This window comes from Dama dama, chromosome 31, assembly GCF_033118175.1.
Source record: "Dama dama isolate Ldn47 chromosome 31, ASM3311817v1, whole genome shotgun sequence".
Taxonomy (NCBI): Eukaryota; Metazoa; Chordata; class Mammalia; order Artiodactyla; family Cervidae; genus Dama; species Dama dama.
In genome coordinates, this window is record NC_083711.1 from 20,945,535 (window position 1) to 20,969,885 (window position 24,351).

A 24,351-nucleotide genomic window follows, 5' to 3' on the forward strand; every position below is an offset into this window, starting at 1 on the left:
AGAAAATTTGCGATGATTATCTAAGGAATTTCTTCAACCAAAATTGTTTATCAAAATCTTAAAATTACTTCTAGCTACAACATCCAGAATAAAAACACATAGTGGCAATTTAATCATTTATCACTGACACTTTTATGGCAATGTTTAAATGTTAATTTCTCCATAATTTAACCACTAAGGATTTTAAGTTCCATTAGCCAATTACATATAATGGTTGACCTATAACACTGGGAAAATGAATTTTTAAAGAGAGATTATCTAAAATAATGGGCAAAAAATGTATCTGAGGATATGATTTGAAATATTTAAACACTAAAGACATTTTTTGATTAAAATTAGTTTAAAAAGTAAAAGATAACCACAAATATCACATTTATAAATATATCAAGACAACATTGATATTGTTCCCATTTCAGTTTACTTTATTTGAAGCTGAGGGCAGAAATCAATATTATTTCACTTGCAATACATTTTCATTGTGTGTAATCCATCATGAGTGAATGTGGCATCTATAAGAGATAGAGATTTACGGAATCTTTCTAATCTAATTTTACACACAACTAATATTTGTTCAAATGGGTAACAATTTTGATCTGGCACTTCAGTCTATTAAAAATCAACATTGAAGTAGCACTGTAATTATAACTTAAAAAGAATTTTCCAAAGTGTCTCTCAATATTTCACATCTACTAAAGATAACTAGCTCCTTCAAGCCTAAATTCCCTGAAGTTCTCTGGATGAAAAGTGTAACCTTAAGTATTTTCATCTTAAACTGAAATCCACTTTAATAATCTATTTGCCCAAAATTGGATTAAAAAAACATGCAGGGCTTTTTTATACATTTAGCTCACAAAGCTTTTGTTTTGCTTTTTCTTAAACTCCTACTTGTGGAGAGGTTGTGGTAGGAAATACACTTCTGAAGAAATAGAGCATTTTACTTATATAATAAATTGCAGTACTTCAATCATAGAGTCAATTGAATACATAAGAGTTGGTGCCAGTCAGGTCTCTATATTGAAATTCATAACAAAATAAGCAACAACAGTACAACAATAACAACAAAAGGAAACGGACCATGGGCAGGAATATTGGATCTTATGTATATGTGTACAAGCTATTCCAAGCTAGAAGTTTCCCAAGAAATTAAGGTCAGTGGAATAGTTTTGGTCATAGGGTCACTGCAATCCGAATGCTCTTTGTAGCATTCACCATTCGAGACTGTGGTCTTCCGGTTACGCTTTGCTGTCGTCTTCTTTTGATTGAATGATGTCGTTAGAAACCTTAATTTCTATCGTTTCTGGATTTAGGACTTCTTTCCCATTTTCTTCTTTTAAAGGCAATTTTCTGGAAAAGAATATAAAAATAAGAGACAATTGGCTAAGGCACTTTAAGTGATATCCATAACCATTTAAGTCATTGTTTTGTAGAAGGAAATAGAGTACAATAGCGTGGCTCAGACGGTAAAGAATCTGCCTGCAATGTGGGAGACTGGGGTTCAACCCCTGGGTTGAGACGACTCCCTGGAGAAGGGAATGGCAACCCACTCCAGCATTCTTGCCTAGACAATTCCGGGGACAGAGGAGTCTGGCAGGCTACAAGCCACGGTGTCGCAAAGAGTTGGACATGATTAAGTAACTAACACACACACACACACACACATTAGAATGAAACAAAAAATCAGGTTTGTTAAAGTAATAATTAAGTTGCAAATAGAATTCACCTCTGTGACTTTAACCTCACCATTGTATGGCATAATGAATGCTACTGTGCTAGTTCCTTTGGGATGTATTTGCAATTTTTTTTATGTATCTGAATGAGAAGAGAAAGCCATTGTCTTCTGAAAGTCAAAGCTATTACATGAAAACCAAACAATCAAAAGTAAGCCATTTCATTGCTGGGAGTGAAGTATCATCTATCTTAAAACTATTAGGTCAGGCTCTCTTTTATGATTATTATAAATAGTGCATTCAGAATTCTTCTTGTCTGTTTTTCCCAAGAACTGAAAACATCAGCCATAAAGGAGTATAAAAACAATGAGCTATTTCTAGCAGCAAAACACACAGAAATTTCGAGCTTAAACAAGAGGTCAGCAAGATGTTTAATATCAATATATCTCTTACAGAACTATTTATTACACTTGTAATTAATCTGTGTTTTCAAATAACTCTTGGATGTTGTATTTTTGTATATATATATATATATATACTTATTCATTACTTATGTTTATGTTAAATTGTATTTTTAAAGATTACTGTTAATTTTGTTATTTTTATGTTCAATATTTTTTTCTTTACTTGAGAACCAGAATAATTATTAAATCATCTTGCTTTGATTTTTTGTTTTGTTTTCTTTCAAAATATAGCCCTGTTCTATATAAGGGCATTTTCTTAGCCAGTTTTCATACACACCATTATATCATAGTAAGTGTTAACTAACAGGTAGGAAGTTACTTTGTTGTGTAATATTTTGCTTATTGAAAAGATTTCTGATTTCTGAAGGGGAGTGTACAGAATCCACCCTAAAAAACTGCCTCTACAAGAGTCAACTTCAAATTAGAGTGTAATAATCCCTAATGAAGTCATTAAAAAGGGCCTAAAGATTTAAACCAAAATTAAAGCTTCAGAGCAGTACTATGTTTGTCTAAATATTATTATTATTAATTTGCCTCTTGAGTGAAGATAAAGGGGATTTCTAAAAAAGTCATTTTCTTTACCTGTGACAACACAGCCTTTGACTTAGGATGCGAAGCCTAAATCAACTTTCTCTCCAAGAGAATACTAGCTAGTAAAGAAAAAGGATTTTATTTTTAAAAACAAAATGTAAACATAGTTTTGGTGAGCAATGTTTAAAGAATAATGTGATCACCCTGATTTTGGCAGTATCAAATATTTTCAATTGCTATTATTGTTCAATCACCAAGTTGTGTCCAAATCTTCACAACCCCATGGACCACAGCATGTCAGGCTTTCCTGTCCATCACCATCTCCTGGAGTTTTCCCAAGTTCCTGTCATTGAATGGGTGATGCCATCCAACCATCTCATCCTCTGTCATCCTCTTCTCCTTCTGTCTTCAATTTTTCTCAGCATCTGGGTCTTTTCCAATAAGTCAGATGTTGGCATCAGGTGGCCAAAGTATTGAGGGCTCAACTTCAGCATCAATTCTTCCAATGAGTATTTAGGGTTGATTTTCTTTAGGATTGACTGGATTTCGCTCCTTGCAGTCCAAGGGACATTCAAGAGTCTTCTCCAGCAACACAGTTTGAAAGCATCAATTTTTCAGTACTCTGCCTTCTTTACTGTCCAGTTCTCACATCCGTACATGACTGCTGGAAAGACCATTGCCTTGACTATTTGCGCCTTTGTTGGCAAAGTGATGTCTCTACTTTTTAACACACTGTCTAGGTTTGTCATAGCCTTCCTATGAAATTAGAAGCAATTGTCTAATTGCTTAGACATTTGCAGTGATTTTAGAGCCCAAGAAGACAAAATCTGTCACTGCTTCCACATTTTCCCCTTCTATTTGCCATGAAGTGATGGGATCGGATGCCATGATCTTAGTATTTTTTTTTTTCAATATTGAGTTTTAAGCTGACTCTTTTACTCTCCTCCTTCACCCTCATCTGGAGACTCTTTTGGCTTTCTGTCATTAAAGTGGTATCCCAGCAATCAAACTGAGTTTCTTCCAGCCCAGCATTTTGCATGATGTACTTGGCATATAAGTTAAATAAGCATGGTGACAACAGCTTTGACATACAGTTTCCCCAGTTTTGAACCAGTTTGTTGTTCCCATGTCGGTGTACCTTTTCCCCCTTGATTTTCACTTCTCTTTTCTTCAGCTTTCTGCGGAGCCTGCTCAGACAACCACTTCGCCTTCTTGCACTTCTTTTTCTTTGGAATGGTTTTGTTCGCTGCCTCCTGTACAATATTACAAACCTCGGTCCAAAGTCCTTCAGACACCCTGTTTACTAGATCTAATCCCTTGAATCTATTCATCACCCCCATTGTATATTCATAGGGGATTTGATTTAAGTCATACCCGACTGGCCTAGTAGTTTTTCCCACTTTCTTTAATTTAAGCCTGAATTTTGCTATGAGGAGCTGATGATCTGAGACATAGTCAGCTCCAGGTCTTGTTTTGGCTGACTATGTAGAGCTACTCCATCTTTGGCTAAAGAATGTAATTACTCTGATTTTTGCATTGACCATTTGGTGATGTCCATGTGTAAAGTTATCTCTTGTGTGGTTGTAAAAGTGTGTTTGCTATAATCAGTTCTGTTATATATAGTTATATATAGCTCTGCTATATACTGTGTTCTTTTGGCAGAATTCTGTTAGCCTTTGCTCTGCTTCATTTTGTACTCCAAGACCAAACTGGCTTGACTTCCTACTTTTGCATTCCGATCCCCTATGATGAACAGGACTTCTTTTTTGGGTGTTATTACTAGGAAGTCTCCTAGGTCTTCACAGAACTGATCAACTTCAGCTTCTTTGGCATCAGCAGTTGGGGCATAAACTTGGATTACTGTGATGTTGAATGGCTTGCCTTGGGAACAAACCAAGGCCATTCTGTCATTTTTGAGGTTACACCCAAGAACTGCATTTTTCATTCTTTTGTTTATTATAAGGACTACACCATTTCTTCCTTTGGATTCTTGCCCACAGGAGTAGATATAATGTTCATCGAAATTAAATTCACCCATTCCTGTCCATTTTAGTTCACTGATTCCTAAGATGATGTTTATTCTTGCCCTGTCCCGCTTGACCGTGACCGATTTACCTTGATTCATAGACCTAACATTCCAGGTTCATGTGTAGTCCTGTTCTTTGCAGCTTCGGATTTTACTTTCATCACCAGACACATCCACAACTGGTCCTGCTGCTTCATCCTTTCTGGAGCTGTTAGGAGCTGTCCTCCAGTCTTCCCCAGTAGCATATTGGACACCTTATGACCTGGGGGGGTTATCTTTCAGTGTCATACCTTTTTGCCTTTTATGCAGTTCGTGGGGTTCCCATGCTAGTTTGGAGTGGTTTGCCATTCCCTCTTCTAGTGGATCACATTTTGTCAGAACTCTTCACTATGACTGGTCCCTCTTGGGTGGCCCTACATGGTGTGGCTCATATCTTCATTGAATTATGCAAGCCCCTTCACCACGGCAAGGGGAATATATTCAGTTGAATATTGCTGTTACTACTTTCTGATAATGCCTTTGTTTCTAAACATTTTAACCTTCATATTCATGAACATCATGTTTGTACATGTCCATTTTTGTGGGTTTAGCTGAAGTACTAATCATGGTTTTAATCAAGTTCTGATGGATGCAGAATTAAGTAAATAACATAACTTTGAATGGAGACCAAGCATCACTGAAATAATAGTTATTTAACAGCATCCCTTCTTCTTGACAAATATACATTTAAAAAAATAGACTTGTGTTTATTTCACACTATTTATTTCTATTCTACAACTGTGTATTCATAGTAAAAGCAGTAACTAATTTCCTGACACATTTTTATTTCAGTAAAATCAATCACATTTTGAAAGTATCACTTTCTTAAACAGCAAGATTCGTGCAGGAAAGTCCAAATTTGAAACATGCTTCCATTATTCTGATATATTTGCATAAAATTATGAATATATTTTTAAACAGGAGATTTTCTCCTACACTGATACAAAATCTTAGTGTGAAATATCTCAATTTTGATATTCACATGTACTTTCATTGAAGAAGAAACATTGTTTGAAAAATGTTATTTGTCAATACATGCTATTGATAATGATAATGTGATAGTCAGTTTACAAATATTTATCCAAAAATTATTAAGGATTTCAAGCTACATACTCAGGTTCTGTTAGTGGTGTGGTTTCATTTGGCTCATTTACTGGGCTCCCATCTTCATGATTAGTAATTCTTTCATCCTCTGTTCTCATCTCCACTATGGGTTCTTTTGATCCATCTTTCCTAGAAAAATAAAGAAAAATAAAATCTTATCTATAAAATGTAAGAATGGATGCATTATGGAACATAGCTAAAAATCTCCACAAAATCTCATCACCCTTTAAATAAATCCAATGTGGCTAGAATGGAATACTTACTAAGAATCTTTTTTCCATTGAAATTTATCTAGCCAGATATTGTTCAGAAAAAAATGGAAAGAAGAAATTCCATTTTGTATAGAATTCTTTTCATCAAAACTGTTAAATATTCCATAAAATAGTTCACATTTAAAATTTAACCATTCACTTTCTTTTGGGAAATAAATAAAAATATTTTAGTACATAAAATTTATGATATGAGGTACCTGGGTATAATTCCCTTTTCCCTTGTGGTAGCAAAGGGGGCTGGATTTGGGTATCCCTCTTCATGCATGTTGAAAAGCAAATTACACACACATGGGGGCTTCCCAGGTGGTGCAGTTGGTAAAGAATCCACCTGCCAATGCAGGAGACACATGAGACATGGGTTCGATCCCTGGGTCAGGAAGATCTCCTGGAGAAGGGAATGGCAACCCACTCCAGTGTTCTTGCCTGGAGATTTCCATGGGCAGAGGAGTCTGGCTGGCCCTAGTCCATGGGGTCACAGAGTCAGACCCAGCTGATCACACATGCACTAGAATACACACACATATACACACATTGGCTGCTGCTGCTAAGTCGCTTCAGCCGTGTCCGACTCTGTGCGACCCCATAGACGGCAGCCCACATTGACTAGTCACTTGCTATTATTTTTTATGTTTTATTTTTCAACTTGCTTAGATAAATCTGATTAGGTAAATTCTCTTCTAAAAAGTTAACATTTACACAAACCTTTCTTATTTATTTATCCATTTGATTTTTTTTTTAACCAAAATGTGTTTCCCATCAGAGTAAGAAGCCAATAGCAGGGACTAGTTTGTTTTTCCTCACATTTGTATCTCTGAAACTTAGATGTGCGTGGGCTAAGTTGCTTCAGTCATGTCTGCCTCTTTGCGATCCTATGTTCAGTAGCCTGCCAGGCTCCTCTTTCCATGGGATTCTCCAGGCAAGAATACTGGAGTGGGTTGCCATTCCCTTCTGCAAGGGATCTTCCTGACCCAGGGATCGAATCTGTGTCCCTTACATCTCCTGTATTGGCAAGAGCGTTCTTTACCACTAGCGCCTAAGCGCCTGGTTATCTAGGTGTTCAATAGTATTTGCTATTGTAAATCAATGCTTGGGTAAATGAGAGTATACATGTAGTTTGAGAAAATAGTAATCATTAGCCATTTTATAAGATAAATTACGAGAATTCAAGATAAATGCTAATTTACAATAAAAGACAAATAATGGAATATTCTAGGAGTTTACACAAATGCTATTTTGTTTACCATCACCTTTCTCATATTTTATGCAATATAATATTCTTCAAATAAAGATGCTCTAAGTGTGTAGTTAGTGTGTTTTCTAACACATATACTCAGTCTTATAACTTCTGATCACATCAAAGGACTAGTCTAAGAATGCTTGAGATCATGTTTAGAAAATAGTATATATTCAATAAATCAAATTAATTATATCCTATCTCTCATTGAGATTTTATATATATTTTTTAGTTGACATAATTACTTGTTGAAAAAGTTAAAAACTTTTTTTTCTAAGGCAGGGGATATCATGATTTTAAAAGCTATGATGGACAACAAGCATGAAATGAACCATGTGTTTTCATCTTTCCAAGACTTTAAGGTTAATCGATCTCAGCAGGAATTACAAACAGAAGTGTTGGTGGATAAATTGCCAATTAAGAAATCAAACAAAAGCAAACGACAGAGCTTGGATACACCTGGTTGTTTCGCACATGGTCACCAACTTCCTTCCAGATGATTAAGACAAAGCAAGAAGGCTCTTTTTTATTTCTCTCTTGCTGTCACCTCAAAGTCAAATCAGTTCCCAGTGGTTGACTCTACCTCATCTATATCTGGATGGCATACTCTTTCATATGTCTATCTACTACTATTTTGGTACAGAAGACCATCTCTTTCCACCTGAAGTGTTTCAAGATTCTCCTATCTAGTCCCCCTGACTTGATATCTTTCCTTACACATACCAACCTTCCAGTAATCCATTCTTCAAAGCAACTAAACAAATCTTTAAAAAACAAACAAACAAACAAACTTTTAGTCACTTTCTATTTAAAAAATATTTAACCCAACAAGATTTAATCCTTTTGTACTCAGATAATTCTCCCAACTAATATCGGTACCAGTTTCTTTACCTGGCTTAATCCACTCAGATCCACTTCGTGCTGAACACAGTCAGCTCATTCCTGCCTTAACAGCCTCTGTCCTACTGTTACTCCTGATTGGAAGGCTCTTCCCCTTGATCATTGTATTTGTGACTCTTGATCACTCACTCTTCAGCTTAGTTTCACCTCCTGCTAGAGGTTCACAGTGACTGAAACTCTAGTAACAGTTTACCATTCAGTTTTTCTTTATTTTTTAGTGCTTATCACTATCAGACATTTTCATTTTTAGCATTTATTATCTGTATTCTTACATTAAAATGTGAATTCCATGTGAGTAAAGTTCTTGTTTGTTTTGCTCACCACTTTATCCCTAGGTTTGATGGTAGTGCTTGTTACCTAACACTTGTTCCATTTAGTTAATAGTAGAGCAAGTATGAATATATACAAAATTCAGTTTTGAGTCATGTGTGCATATATATGTGTCATCTGTATATAATATATGTATAATTATGTTAAATAGTATGTTATTTTCAGTATATGGGAAAATGAACTAAAGCTAAATTTGGTGATACATTTCTTTAGTTAATCAGGCAATTTAAAAGTACAGCAAATTATGAGAAAGTATATGTTTCTATGAGGATAGCAAGAGATAGTGAATAGGAATTGATCCCACTGTATTTACTATGTCATATGTTCACTATTCTTTCAAGCATTAAAACAGTCTAATTTCATTTTGTTCTTTGCTATCCACTGTGTCCAACAACTAAGCAGGTGACACTTTGGGATATTTAAACTAATTTTTTTAACTGAAAATGTGTACTATTCAATTTATTATCCCTTAAGGGAAAACATTCCTTATATAATATCCATAAGAAATGATCATAGATGAAATGCCTAGTAAGCTTGAAATGGGTTTGGAGATTAAAAGCCAAACAAAACAATGCAGCCATGCAAAAATGAATTCTCCTCTATCCTTAAGTCTAAGAAATAAGGCATGAAATCATAAAATGCCTAAATATATGAATCAAGAATGAATAGAAATGACTTAACAATAAAATGAAATGAATCACTGACAGATAGAACACCATGAATGAATTCTAAAACATTATGTTGACTGAAAGAAGCCAGACACATATCAAGTTTTATAAGAGCTAAAAATGATGTATGATGAAAAAATCAGAATAGTAGTTGCCTGGGAGAGGGGGAGTTACCTGGAATAGTGTGGTTTTGTCTGGGTAGGAACATGAGAGAACTTTTGAAGTTGATGCTAATATGGAACAGTTTTTTTGCATATCACTCTAAGTTTGCATAAGGAAAATGTAAATTGTGAACTCCTTGGAGTGATATGAAAAGTCTCTCATTACTGTGACGCAGATGTCTGATACTCACAGGTAGGCGGCTTTTCCTTCTTCGAGTTCTTTACTTTTACCACTGGAGCCACTCTTCTTCCCACACATTCTCCTGGTGATGCACATCAATAACCCGCATTGTCGAATAAAGAAGCAGCTGACATCTGTTACCACCAGGATTAGCAAGAGTGCGGCGACTCCCAGACCAATGACCGCTCCAAGCCCAAGACCATTAAAAAGTGTGTCTTGAAAATAAAAGAAAATAAGTGTATTAAGCCCCAAGATAGACAAGATTATACAGTTATTTTAAAAAAGAAATCATCCCATCTGAGAAATAGTCGACTTAAGAGACAGGAAAATATCTTTACTAGCACACTCCAATTTCATGAATTGTCTGGTTTTCAAACAATGTTTTAAGCAACTGCCATGTTAGAATTTGAAAATCTCTTACAAATTTTCTTCAGAAAAAAACACTCTAACTCTGGTTTACAGTATACTTCTTGATTACCTTTGGGGGGGGATAATGAATATTTTATTATAGCCCTAATTGTACTCTACAAGAAAGTCAGAGTCATTTTTAGATCAGCACTTTGTTCAAAGAAAAAAATGTAATCAAAACTCCTGTAAGAGATGTGTTAAATAGATGTTCTATTTGGAATAATTTTAGTTTTAAGACTTAGTCTTGAAATGATGCTATAGCACTTTGCTTTGACAGAGGAAACACTTTAAAATATCTGCCGAGAAATATTTTAAAAATCATCATTTTCATCAGAATCTAACTACTATTCAGGAGAAGGCAATGGCACCCCACTCAAGTACTCTTGCCTGGAACATCCCATGGACAGAGGAGTCTGGTAGGCTGCAGTCCACGGGGTCGCTAGGAGTCGGACACAACTGAGTGACTTCACTTTCATTTTTCACTTTCATGCACTGGAGAAGGAAATGGCAACCCACTCCAGTGTTCTTGCCTGGAGAATCCCGGGGACGGGGGAGCCTGGTGGACTGCTGTCTATGGGGTCGCACAGAGTCAGACACAATGGAAGTGACTAGCAGCAGCAGCAGCAGCAACTACTTTTCAATGTGTTAGTTTCTGCGGTAACAATGGAATCAGTCCTATGTGAACATACATCCTGTCCTTCTTGAGCCTCCCTCCCACCACCCCTGTCCGCCCCTCTATGTCATCACAGAACACAGAACTAAGCTCCCTGGGCCATGCAGCAACTTCCCACTTGCTGTGTACTAATTTACACGTGGAAGTGTGTATACCTCAATGCTACTCTCTTAATTTGTTCCACCCTCTCCTTCTTCCCCCGTGTCCACAATTTCATTCTCTACAGCTGCATCTCTATTCCTGCTCTGCATCATTTTAGAATAAATTATTTACTTGTATTTCTCCAGTGAATCATTTAACAAATCACATTAGACCAGAGGCAAACTTTAACAGAGTTGTGACCTTTCTGAAGGTCACATATATCCATGATGGACTTGATGGACATGAGTTTGAGTGAGCTCTGGGAGGTGGTGATGGACAGGGAAGCCAGGCATGCTGCAGTCCATGGGGTCACAAAGAGGTGAACGTGACTGAGCGACTGAACTGACTGACTGAAGTCATATCATGAAAAGGTAGGGAAAGATGGGAGCCACTTTTTCAAGACATGTGATTGGAGGAAACTCCACAAGTCATACACAAAGGATTCATGAAAGAGGTGATAGAGAATAGGATGGAATTGACTGACTAACAGAGTAGAAACGGCAAGACGGATAATGCAGCAAAAATGAATCAAATGTTATATGCCTGTAGTTGAATATAAGGGGCAATTCCTCAACTATAACAATGCAGATAGGAAAGAGAGCATAGTGGAAAGATAGAAGATTAAACTGGAGATAGTGTGTTATTTAGAGGTAAAAAAGAGAATCATATGACAATTGTATAAAATTGTTCAAAATGACCATGATAATGTTAAAATTTGCCTATATAACATTATACGTTTATAATTATCATTTTAAATGATAAAATACATTTACCACTCAGCATCATAATAGCATGCTCAATCTGTGAGTGGTGTGCAATCCAAGTGACAGATACAGAAGCAAACTTGGGTTTTGCGAAAACTACTTCTGAAAAAAAAATATATATGTAAATTAAAGATTTTCTAAGTCATATTTTTAAAGTTAGGTCTAATATATTTTAACCATGATTGAAGAAACTGTGATCCAAAGGAATTGGTATGAGTTTTTATGTCGAATTTTCCACTAATAGGCCAATCTTGAATACATCACACCTGTCTGAATACTAGTTTATTTTTCTGAATTTCATGTCTAAATTTATTATTATTTTTTTTAGGAAATGCATGTTATTTATATTCCTTAACAGACCTCTCTTGTGGCTCAGTGGTATATTGTAGAACCTGCCTGCCAATTCAGGAGACACAGGTTTGATCCCTGGGTTGGGGAGAACCCCTGGAGGAGGAAATGGCAACCCACTGCAGTACTCTTTCCTGGGAAATCCCATGGGCAAAGGAGCCTGGAGGATTACAGTTAATGAGGTCACAAAAGAGTGATACATGACTTAGTAACTAAACAACAACAACATATTTCTTAACACCCCCAGAGCTTGCAGGCAGAGTAATAAAAACCCTTCTATGACATGGTGCCTGGCACTTACCCAGGCAACCCTGTGGTTCACCTGGGCGAGATCACAGATATTCCTATACAACATCCCGTGTTGTTGCAAATAAGAATTCTTTAAGCACAGAATCAACAAACCTGGCACTCACATGCCCTTAAAAAGTGTCATTTTGATTACAATTATTTTATTTCCCATAATTAGAAACTGGCAATAGAAACACAGTGTTGGAGGAAAAAAAATTTTCATGCCATTTTCAGAATCTCCTTCCCCTATCGAAGTTTACCATGCTATTTAGATGGTTTTAGTGTAGAAAAATTGCCTAGTGCGAATCCAGAGAAATTATTAACTTTGACAGAACTATTCTCTTATCACATGAACCCACTTTAAGGAAAGGCTAGAGAAACAAAATGGTTTTCAGCCATGGGAATTTGGTATTTTTTCATGCAAAATTTCAATATACAAATGGCAATGAGATTCCAAATATTATTTTAAAATTTTCAAAGGTGTATCTGTACACACTATTAAAAAACCTAGCGCCTCATGCTAGAAAAATAATGTAACAAGAAAACTAGGATTTGTTTCAGCACTTTAAACAATTGCACTTTTTCTTCCATTATTCCTTTTCAAATATAAATGATCCTCACCTGAATCTATTGTTACAATAAGGACAATTGACTTATGAGATATCTTTGAGTTTATGTAAGGCAAAAAGTATGTTTTTTCAAATTTGTAATCACTTTGGATTTGCCTCACATGATTCAACCACCAAAGCTCAGACAAGGATAGTGGAAAAATAAAGATTTGATTCAGTGTTAGCCCCTGTGGATAGATTGACTCAAATTGCATTTGAACTTCAATCACTTCTTTCCTACTTCATTTAGGATTCCTCTCACATGCATACCTAGTCAGAATTTTAGGCAATGAATCCCACAGCTCAGCGATGATATATCTGGTCAATGACATAAATCCCCATTTACCATTTTTAAAATGTGAAGACTTTTGCTTTGTTCTGAAAGGCACTGTATCTGGCATCAGAAAATCCTGCTTCAATCACTTACTCCTCCATATCCTTTGTTGAGTCAGTTAACTTTTCTCTAAGGCTGAGATGCCTCTTTATTGAAATGGGGACACTTTGGAAAACAATCTCCACAAACTAAGCTATGAGGTTGTTGGAAAGACTTGTGAATATAATAATTTATTTAAATCACAAGGTAAAAATTTAATAAGTATCATTATTATTATTAAAAAATTCTATGGAAATGCAGTTTTGGTGAAAAAAATTGACCATTTGAAATTAAATTAGTTCAATAAATATATTTCTTCATCAGCAGGCTTCAGAATCTCTTGTTAAGCATTGATTATTCTTCTGAGAATACAGTCACTGTTTTGAAATGACTTAGTTTTAGCTAGTTAGCTTTTAAATGATAAATATTTTATTTGTGACCTTTTTAGTAGTTAACCAGTATATTGATCTGCTTCTTTCCTGAGTTCAAAAAGTGCTTAGAAACATTGTATTTGTAAAGCATCTTATGGTGAGGGAATATTGACCTTAAGAGCTATTACTTTTTTCCTGGAGAAACAAAGTTATACCTTTTAAACTAACGATTACAAAGCTGGATGACTACCTAAAGTTACTTTTTAAGAAAAACTAAATATATATTTTGTCACTGCAAAGAATAGGCATGGATATCAGATAGGTTTATGTAATAAATATTTAATTACATTCTTTTGTGAAAGCTTTTTTTAGCTTAACAATACATTTAAATATTTATATTTTCTCACATTCCATGAAGTTAAGCTATAATAATTATGAAAGCTAGCCTTTCTAATATTTTCCTTCTTTCTTTTGCTACCAACCTAGTCTATTGTAAAAGTTCACTTATTTGTCTGGACTTCTCACAAAGTCATTACCGTATATAGAATTGCATCACTAGAATTTGGGGACTAGGATTGATTTACGTCCTTAGAAACATACAAAAAATCTTTATAAGTAAGTTATGGCTTTAATTACTTAATACATTGAAACTAAGCATGGCAATCATTTAAAGGATTTTAAAGCCATCTTTTCTTTTTAGCTTCCCAGAATACTTACATATATGATTTATGACTTAATTTTTATTTAACTCCATTACAAAAACAAAAATATTTTCAGGTCTCGACATTACAAGATAACCCTTAATATTAGATCTGTAGAACTGAAGACTATTTATTTAGCCTGAAGGCATGGCAACCCACTCCAGAATTCTTGCCTGGGGAATCCACAGACAGAGGAGCCTGGCAGGCGATTGTCCATAGGGTCTCAAAGAGTCGGATGCAACTGAAGCAACTTAGTATATATAATATGCCACAGCATGTCTTCTGGGATCCTAGTTCCTGAACCAGGGATTGAACCCAGGCCATGGCCGTGAAAGCACCGAATCCCAATGACTAGACCAACAGGGAACTTCTCAGTTTTACGTTTTTATATACCTGTGTTTAAGTCAATATTTTATATTGGATACTCAGCATTAAATAGTAAAAAGATAGTAATAAAACTAGTAAATGAATTAAAATGTGTAATTTGCTTGCCTAAAAATGTCAATATCCATTTTTTCTATGCTACTAGTAGAAAAACAACTATTTAAAAGAGGTACAATAATGCAAATAATTATTTCTTGCTTTTCTGTATTTTTCTTGAATCCTTGTTTTCAGCTTCTTTTTTGGTGTTCCTTTGTATTTCTCTTTGAAAAGGGATTTCATGTTAGAATTAATAAAATATAAATAATTTAGGTGTCAAAAATTCAAATATCTATTTATACATACATATTTTATTACCGAAAGCAAATATGAGAATTTGTCTAAGAGAGTTTTTACAACATCCCTCCAAGCTGCACCTCCCATACTTTGAAAGTTAGAAATTGGCTAACTAAATCAACATGTAGCTCAAGAGCTTGTGTAATTGTAACTTAATAGTCATCAAAATATAAAATCAAAACACTAAAATAAGGAAAAAAATTTCACATCTGTCATCTGTCATCTGAGCATGATTTTTTCATATTTCTGTTGCAGAAATTAGCTTACTGCTAAAAGCACTTAAATAATTTTCCATGAAATATTGTTTGATGCTAATTTAAAAAAAAAAAAACAGTACATATTATTTATAAAAGTAACAGTGCTTTTTGATTCTCAAGTAGTTCAGTTTTTTATTTATCTCTCTATAGGTTGAGAATTACTTTTAGATGTAGAAATTTGTGATAAAAATTTAGAGAAAAAAACTTTAAAAAATTTTAAATGGAGATTAATTTTAATTTAAATGGTCCTAAATGGAGATTTGCTCCCAGAATAGTGGTAATTATTTTCATAAGTGATAGTGCTAAATACACCCTGAGGTAGGAAATGGCAATCCACTTCAGTATTTTTGCCTGGAAAATCCATGGACAGAGGAGCCTGGTGGGCTACAGTCCATGGGATTGCAAAGAGACAAATATGACTGTGCACACACAGACACTGATAAATACAGTTAAGCGTACAAAAGACTGCACGGAAAGTTTTTGTTGTCCATCATGACCTTGAACAAATACTAATCTCTTCTACAATAGAGGTAGGTCTATTTGTCTCCCGTTTACACGTTCTTCCTTCATCTTGCCTAGTGCAACACATTTTCATATATCAAATGATTTACGGAAAACCTAGGTATAAATCTATATGCACATATGTTTCATCCTATGTGCAAAGAGAAGGAGCAGGCTGCTTTCTACATTTGAGCTCCTTCTAACCTGTCCTGGTGGTCCAGTGGTTAAGACTCTGAGCTTCCATTGCTGGGGGGAGGTTCCATCCCTGGCTTGGGAGCTAAGATCCTGCATTCCATGCTATGTGGCCAAAAGAAAAGAAAACAAACAAAGAAAACAAGCTGTGTTGATCAGCAACTCAGCTAATTTAAAATCAGACATCTGGATTATCTGTAGACTTTTGTGTCTAAATAGTTTCATTATTTTTTTTTTTTTAAAGAACTATTAATTCACTTAGGCTTCACAAACCTTCACTGAGTGCTTCAAAATTAGTTCAGCATTAGAGGGGTTTCCTGATATACACTAAAATAGATTAAAACTAACATAAGTCTTTAGACTTAACACACATTGATTGAAGTCCAGTTTTATTTATGAAGCAGAAGTTTCCCAAATTTAAGTTCATTCATTGGATTCTCTAAAAAAAACAAAGGAAAAAAAAGATAAGATTTTTAGATTAAGAAGGACCTAGAGTAATCTTCATGCATTATAAAAGGTACACTCTGGGGTAATATATATTTTAAAAGGAAATCTATTAGATGAAAACATAGGCAGAACACTCATTGATATAATTCATAGCAAAATTGTCTTTCACCCACCTCCTATAGTAATGGGAATAAAAACAAACATAAACAAATGGGATCTAATTAAATTTAAAAGTTTTTGCACAGCAAAGGAAAGTATGAACAAGATGAAAAGATAACTCTCAGAATGGAAGAAAATAATGGCAAAAGAAGCAACTGACAAAGGATTAATCTCCAAAATAAACAAGCAGCTCATTATCAGAAAAACAAACAACCCAGTCAAAAAATATGTGGAAGCTCCAGACTGGCATTTCTCCAAAGAAGAAAAACAGATGGTCAACAAACATGAAAAGATGTGCAACATTGTTCATTAATAGAGAAATGCAAAACAAAATTACAATGAGGTATCATCTATACCAGTGAGAATGGCCATAATAGAAACATCTATAAAAAACAACAACAACAAATGCTGAAGAACATGTGGAGAAAGGGACTTCCCTGGTGGCTTAGTGGTAAAGAATCTGTCTGCCACAGGTTAGATGCCTCAGACAGGAAGATCCCCTGGAGAAGGAAATGGCAACCTACTCCAGTATTCTTGTCTGGGAAATCCCATGGACAGAGGAACCTGGCATGCTACAGTCCATGGAGTTGCAGAGTTGGACATAACAGCCACTAAACAACAATGCTTGCACTGTAAGTGGAAATGTAAATTGATACAGCCACTATGGAGAACAGTATGGAGGCTCCTTTAAAAACTAAAAATAAAACTACCATATGACCTAGCAATTCCATTACCAGGCATATACCCTGAGAAAACCATAATTCAAAAAGACACATGCACCCCAATGCTCATTGCAGCACTTGACAATAACCAGGACATGGAAGCAACCTAGACGTCCAGAAGAATGAATGAAGAATGGCGGAAGAATGAATGAAGAAGTTGTGATACATATATATATAATGGAATATTACTCAATCATAAAAGGAACAAATGTGAGTCAGTTGAAATGAGGTGGATGAACCTTGAGCCTGTTACACAGAGTGAAGTGAGAAAGAGAAAAGCAAATATTGCATGCTAACACATATATATGAAGTCTAGAAAAATGGTGCTGATGAACCTATTTTCAGGGCAGGAATAGAGTCGCAGATGTAGGGAATAGACTTGTGGATCCAGCAGGGGATGAAGAGAGTGGGAAGAAAGGAGAGAGTAGCACTGAAATATATTCATCACCATGTGTAAAATAGATAGATGGCGGGAAGTTGCAGTATAGTATTGGGAGAACAGCCCGGTGCTCTGTGACAACCTAGAGGGGTGGCGTGGGAGTGGATGGGAAGGAGGCGCCAGAAAGAGGGGATATGTGTATGCTTCTGGCTGCTTCACACTGTCAAATGGCAGAAACAACACAGCATTGTGAAGCAATTATGCTACAGTTTAAAATAAAAAACATTAAAAAGCATACCTACTGCTCTAATTAAAAAGTGAACTTAAGATTTCACTTAAGAAACTTAAGGTTCTTGCTCTGTTATTTAGATCGTTGCTTTCCAAAATCACTTGTCATTCATATACTTGGAAATGATCTTAAATTGATTATTTAGTGTCCGTGATATTTTTCTAGGACCCCCCAAATCAACAAAGAATAGGAAAATATAGGAAAAAGAGCCGAAGTATAGAAACAAGATTAGGGTCAACAGAAGAAAAGTATTTTTAAAAGACTTAAAAATGTTGATAAACTTTACAGCTTTATGAACAGTGGTGATATTGAAAATGAAGTATAGTCACAATATTGCCCAGTATAGATTAACCTGTAGTCTATGCATTTTTTGACATGATCCACTCAAGAAAGAAAATAATCTTTTCAATCCTGAGGAGTTGGGTAGAGAAAAGTTGCATTTATATGACAATTTCCTATGGGGAATACCTGACCTACTAAACAGAACTTAAATTAGGTATGATTTGTCTTTAGGTTTGATAGTTTTCTCTCAGTTATACTCAGTGAGGCATCAGACATATTCATAGAAATACCATTATTATGTACTTTAGGTTTTTAGAAAACTGATTCCAAGTATCTAATTTTATATATTTAAAACAACATGACTTCTGCAAGTGTAATCACAAATAGAAAAAACAATGAAGACTTTTATTCAAGCATGTTATAAAATTCACTACTAAAGGGTGAACTTTTGAAAGGATTGATATAACAATCTAAGAACAATGTCCCACTCTTTCCATTTCTCCACATACTACAGTTCTCTTCTATGTCATGACCGTGGGTTTCCTGTATTTATACTGACTGTTGTTAATCCCTGGACTGATAGATCCTCTCCATTTAATGTTTCTTAATTTTTCAATTGGAGGAAAAGTGTTTTAAACTGTGTTTGTTTTCGCCATACAAATGATCCATTTAATTTTAACTCACATTTGATAAGCCTGTTTGGAGGGGCGAATTCGCATTTAGAGTCGGACCCCATTCCTGCCAGAGACACTCAGGGGGCTCAGGCAGGCCTTGCGCGTACCGGGACCTGGGGACCCCATGGAAACTGGGAGAGAACTGTGTTTGAGCATCTGCTGTGGAGGTATGGGTCAGCAGCGGACAGCTGCAAGGACGGGGCAACATGAGAAATGCTGGGCTGGATGAAGCACGAGCTGGAATCAAGATTGCTGCGAGAAATATCAATAACCTCAGATATGCAGAGGACACCACCCTTACGGCAGAAAGTGAAGGAGAACTAAAGAGCTTCTTGAAAGTGAAAGAGGAGAGTGAAAAAGGCTTAGAGCTCAACATTTAGAAAACTAGTATCATGGCATCCAGTCCCATCACCTCATGGCAAATAGATGGGAAAACAGTGGGAACAGTGATGGATTTTTTTTTTTGGCTCCAAAATCACTGCAGCCATGAAATGAAAAGACGCTTACTCCTTGAAAGGAAAATTATGACCAACCTAGACAGTATATTGAAAACCAGAGACGTTACTTTGCCAACAAAGTTCCGTCTTGTCAAGGCTATGGTTTTTCCAGTATTCATGTATGGATGTGAGAGTTGAACTTAAAGAAGGCTGAACACAGAAGAATTGATGCTTTTGAACTGTGGTGTCAAAGAAGACTCTTGAGTGTCCCGTGGACTGCAAGGAGATCCAACCAGTCCATCCTAAAGGAGATCAGTCCTGAATATTCATTGGAAAACTGATGTTGCAGCTGAAACTCCAATACTTTGGCCACTTGATGGGAAGAACTGACTCATTTGAAAAGACCCTGATGCTGGAAAGATTGAAGGCTAGAGGAGAAGGGGACGACAGAGGATGAGATGGTTGGATGGCATCACCAACTCAATGGAGATGAGTTTGAGTAACTCCAGGAGTTGGTGATGGACAGGGAGGCCTGGTGTGCTGCAGTCCATGGGGTCACAAAGAGTTGGACATAACTGAGTGACTGAACTGAACTGAATTGAACTGAACTGAAGCCTATTAGGGACAAATGTTTGAAATTCTGAGGTTTTTAATGTCTGATCAATGTCTCTTTAATTGTATTAAATAAAAATAAAGAGAAAATCATTGCAAACTATAACAGCAAGCATGATTAAATATATCATTTTCTATTAATCCAAATGTTTTAAAAATTCAAACAAACTCAAGAGCTACTACGATTGGAATTTATACTCTCTCTCCAATCCAAGCCACTTTTTTCATTGCCTCCCGGTACAGCCAGAGGGCTTGCCTGGTGGCTCAGTTGGTGAAGAAACTGCCTGCAATGCTGGAGACCTGGGTTCAATCCCTGGATTGGGAAGATCCTGTGGAGAAGGGAATTACAACCCACTCCAGTATTTTTGCCTGGAGAATCACATGGACAGAGGAGGCTGGCAGGCTATATAGTCCATGGGGTCGCAAAGAGTCAGATATGACTAAGTGACTAACACACACACACACACACACACACATGACCAGAGAAAAACTGAATATCTCCTCTTATGACATGTGCTTTTATTTTAAAATCACTTTATAACATATTTATCTTTTGAGAAAAAAGCAATGTACAATTACAAAACATACAAATATAAGAAATTAAAATTATAGAAAATAAATGTTGATGGAAATTATTTTCATCTCCACCATTTTGTAGACAACACACTACAAATGGAAATATCTCAGTCATGCTTTTATTTAGCTTAATAATTAATGAAATGTGGATAATAATTCTCATACATCCTAGCTAAAATATTCTTTGATAATCATATATGAAGGTACTTTGGAAATTCCAAAACACCATAAAAATATTACTTTACAAACCTGGTGGCTCAGATGGTAAAGAATGTGCCTGCAATGCACGAGACCCAGGTTTGAACCCTGGGTCAGGAAGATCCCCTGGAGAAGGAAATGGCAACCCACTCCAGTATTCTTGCCTGGGAAATCCCAGGGAGAGTGGAGCCTGACGGGCTACAGTCCACAGGGTCACAAAGAGCTGGATATGACTGAGTGAGTAACACAGATGACCACTTTGTTTACAGCAAACTTATTACTCATCACTTGTTTATAGTATCTTCTTTTAAAAAATTAGGATTTCTCTTCTTTTACCCCATATCTTCCTAGATTTTAGCAAGTATAAATACTTTAATATTGCTAGCATACATAAACTGTGGTGCATAAAATAATTGTAAATAAATGTTAATATTTTACATGTATTTTTTTTAATTATTTTTGATAAACACTATTCATTAGGCCTAAGGTTTCAGTATATTTTTATTCTTCCAGTTTTAGATGTGCATCTCACTGTGACTAAAACTTAAGAAGTTTTTTAGTTTAATATTATTTTTTTAATTTTTTCATTATTTGTATAGTAAATTTACCTTTTTGGTCATTGTCTTACTTCTATATGTCAAATTAAAAACTCTCCCAATCTTTGAAAGTCTGATGTCAAAATTAAAAAAAAATAAAGATAATTATTGATAATTCTCTTATTGTCTCTGACAGATAACACTGAACTATGCTCAGTTTTTGAACAAATATATATATAATAGATATTATATTGTATTTATAATTTATATTTAATTTATATATTTTATATGTAATATTATAATTATATATATGTATGTATATTTCCTAGGTGGCACAGTGGTGAAGAATCACCTACCAATGCCAGAGATGTAAGAGACATGGATTCAATCCCTGAGTCAGGAAGATACCCTGGAGGAGGAAATGGCAGCCCACTACGGTATTTTTTTTTTTAAGGTTTTGAATTACATTTATTGTTATTTTTATAGTAAAGGTTATTTTGCACAATATGTTAAACATGTAAATATCCATTTAAATAAAACAATAAGATTAAAACTCTTAAAAGTTTATTTTACTTGATCCACTTGAAGTGGATCAAAGTCTCCTTCGTTTTAAATTATGACTATACTTTCTTTGTGTTCTAATCATTTACTCTGTAATATCAGTTCTTTTTTGGACAATTCTCCTTAATAGTATTTATGCGATAAACTAATTACATCATTCAGCTTTCTGACAAAATGTGCTCATTAGCAACTTTTCCAGTTCAGTTCAATTCAGTTCAGTCGCTCAGTCATGACAATATCTTTGCCACCCCATGGACTACAGCACACCAGGGTTCCCTGTCCACCAACTCCTGGAGCTTACTCAAACTCATGTCCATGGAGTGCCCATAAATGTTTACTTTATTCAGATATTTAATTGCTTATTGAACTAGTTGTACAAAAACTGTGGGTACAGTGTTCTATCTCACATGTTTTTCAGGGTATGATTTAAAGGAAAAATGTAAATAATGTTATTATATCTGTACTGGCTGTGAAGAGAGTATTGTCATCAGTGAAGAAAAAACTGCAGTCTTTTATAAAGGATTGTATTTCAGGCAAATAATATTGGAATTTTAAAAGGGTAAAATCTTAAAAAATATATTAAAAAAAAACTGTTAGAAACTTGAAAAAAGTACATAATTGTATGTAATTACACCAATTTATTTATTGACTATGCCAAAGCCTTTGACTGCGTGGATCACAATAAACTGTGGAAAATTCTGAAAGAGATGGGCATACCAGACCACCTGACCTGTCTCTTGAGAAATCTGTATGCAGGTCAGGAAGCAACAGTTAGAACTGGACATGGAACAACAGACTGGTTCCAAATAGGAAAAGGAGTACGTCAAGGCTGTATATTGTCACCCTGCTTATTTAACTTATATGCAGAGTACATTATGAGAAACGCTGGGCTGGATGAAGCACAAGCTGGAATCAAGATTGCTGGGAGAAATATCAATAACCTCAGATATGCAGATGACACCACCCTTATGGCAGAAAGTGAAGAAGAACTAAAAAGCCTCTTGATGAAAGTGAAAGAGGAGAGTGAAAAAGTTGGCTTAAAGCTCAACATTCAGAAAACTAAGATCATGGCATCTGGTCCCATCACCTCATGGGAAATAGATGCGGAAACAGTGTCAGACTTCATTTTTTGGGGCTCCAAAATCACTGCAGATGGTGACTGAAGCCATGAAATTAAAAGACGCATACTCCTTGGAAGGAAAGTTATGACCAACCTAGATAGCATATTAAAAAGCAGAGACATTACTTTGCCAACAAAGGTCCGTCTAGTCAAGGCTATGGTTTTTCCAGTGGTCATGTATGGATGTGAGAACTGGACTGTGATGAGCTGAGAATTGATGCTTTTGAACTGTGGTGTTGGAGAAGACTCTTGAGAGTCCCTTGGACTGCAAGGAGATCCAACCAGTCCATCCTAAAGATCAGTCCTGGGTGTTCATTGGAGAGACTGATGCTGAAGCTGAAACTCCAATATTTTGGCCACCTCATGCAAACAGTTGACTCATTGGAAAAGACGCTGATGCTGGGAGGGATTGGGAGCGGGAGGAGAAAGGGACAACAGAGGATGAGATGGCTGGATGGCATCACCAACTCGATGGACATGAGTTTGAGTAAACTCCGGGAGTTGGTAATGGACAGGGAGGCCTGGTGTGCTGCGATTCATGGGGTCGCAAAGAGTCGGACACGACTGGGCAACTGAACTGAACTGAACACCAATTTATAAGTGCTTTGGGACTTGTGTGAGGGATTTTTAGCTTTTAGGATCACCCAGAGGTAATTAGCTGTGTTTTAAATGAACACGTATTGAGTTCATTGGAGCTCTTTATATATCTAGAAACATTTTATAAAAGTCATGTTGGAGATCAGTGGTTACATGGAAGTTTATATTGTATGTGATTTTCTAGATTTCTGGTTCTTTGATAATACTCTTTGTAGTATTCCTCATTAATTTAGGAATTGAAAATTTTCAGATTTTAAAAGATATAAACAAAATTCACCAATAATCTTTCAACATTACTCAAACCTATCAATAAAGCCCTGTGCTATTGTTTACATATGTTTTAAAATGAAAAGGAAAGTGAAGTCGCTCAGTCATGTCCGATTCTTTGCGATCCCATGAACTGTAGCCTACCAGTCTCCTCTGTCCATGGGATTTTCCAGGTAAGAGTACTGGAGTGGGTTGCCTTTCCCTTCTCCAGGGGATCTTCCCAACCCAGGGATCAAACCCGGGTCTCCTGCATTGCAAGCAGATGGTTTACCATCTGAGCCACCAGGGAAGTCCTCATATATGTTTTAAGTCTTCAGGCTATTTCTGGTACATCTTAAAAAGGTAGTCTTGTCTTTTTTGTGTGTAATCAGTTAAGCAATACTGATGTAGACAGCTTATTACCTACTAGCAAATTTCTTTTCATACAACCCTAATATTTGGGAGGTGAATATTGCATTTTACAATTCCTTAATACTGTCTATTTTCTAGTCATTTTGATTTTTCTGTCAAAATGATATTACATGTATAATGATTTTTAAATGCATAAATACAATGCTAATCTACAATTTCCTTTCA

The 24,351-nt window shown here is 35.7% G+C and overlaps 1 protein-coding gene across 1 annotated transcript in view; it reads right to left on the reverse strand.

Annotated features, from left to right (window-relative positions):
* Positions 1-401: 401 nt before the first annotated feature.
* NCAM2 (neural cell adhesion molecule 2) overlaps positions 402-24,351 on the reverse strand; it is a 550,011-nt gene continuing 526,061 nt past the window's right edge. The window contains exons 16-18 of the mRNA XM_061134054.1: positions 9,588-9,792; positions 5,841-5,960; positions 402-1,344 (exon numbers count right to left, since the gene is read on the reverse strand). Coding sequence (XP_060990037.1) covers positions 1,233-1,344; positions 5,841-5,960; positions 9,588-9,792 — 437 coding nt within the window. The 3' untranslated portion in view covers positions 402-1,232. The remainder of the gene's footprint in view (positions 1,345-5,840; positions 5,961-9,587; positions 9,793-24,351) is intronic.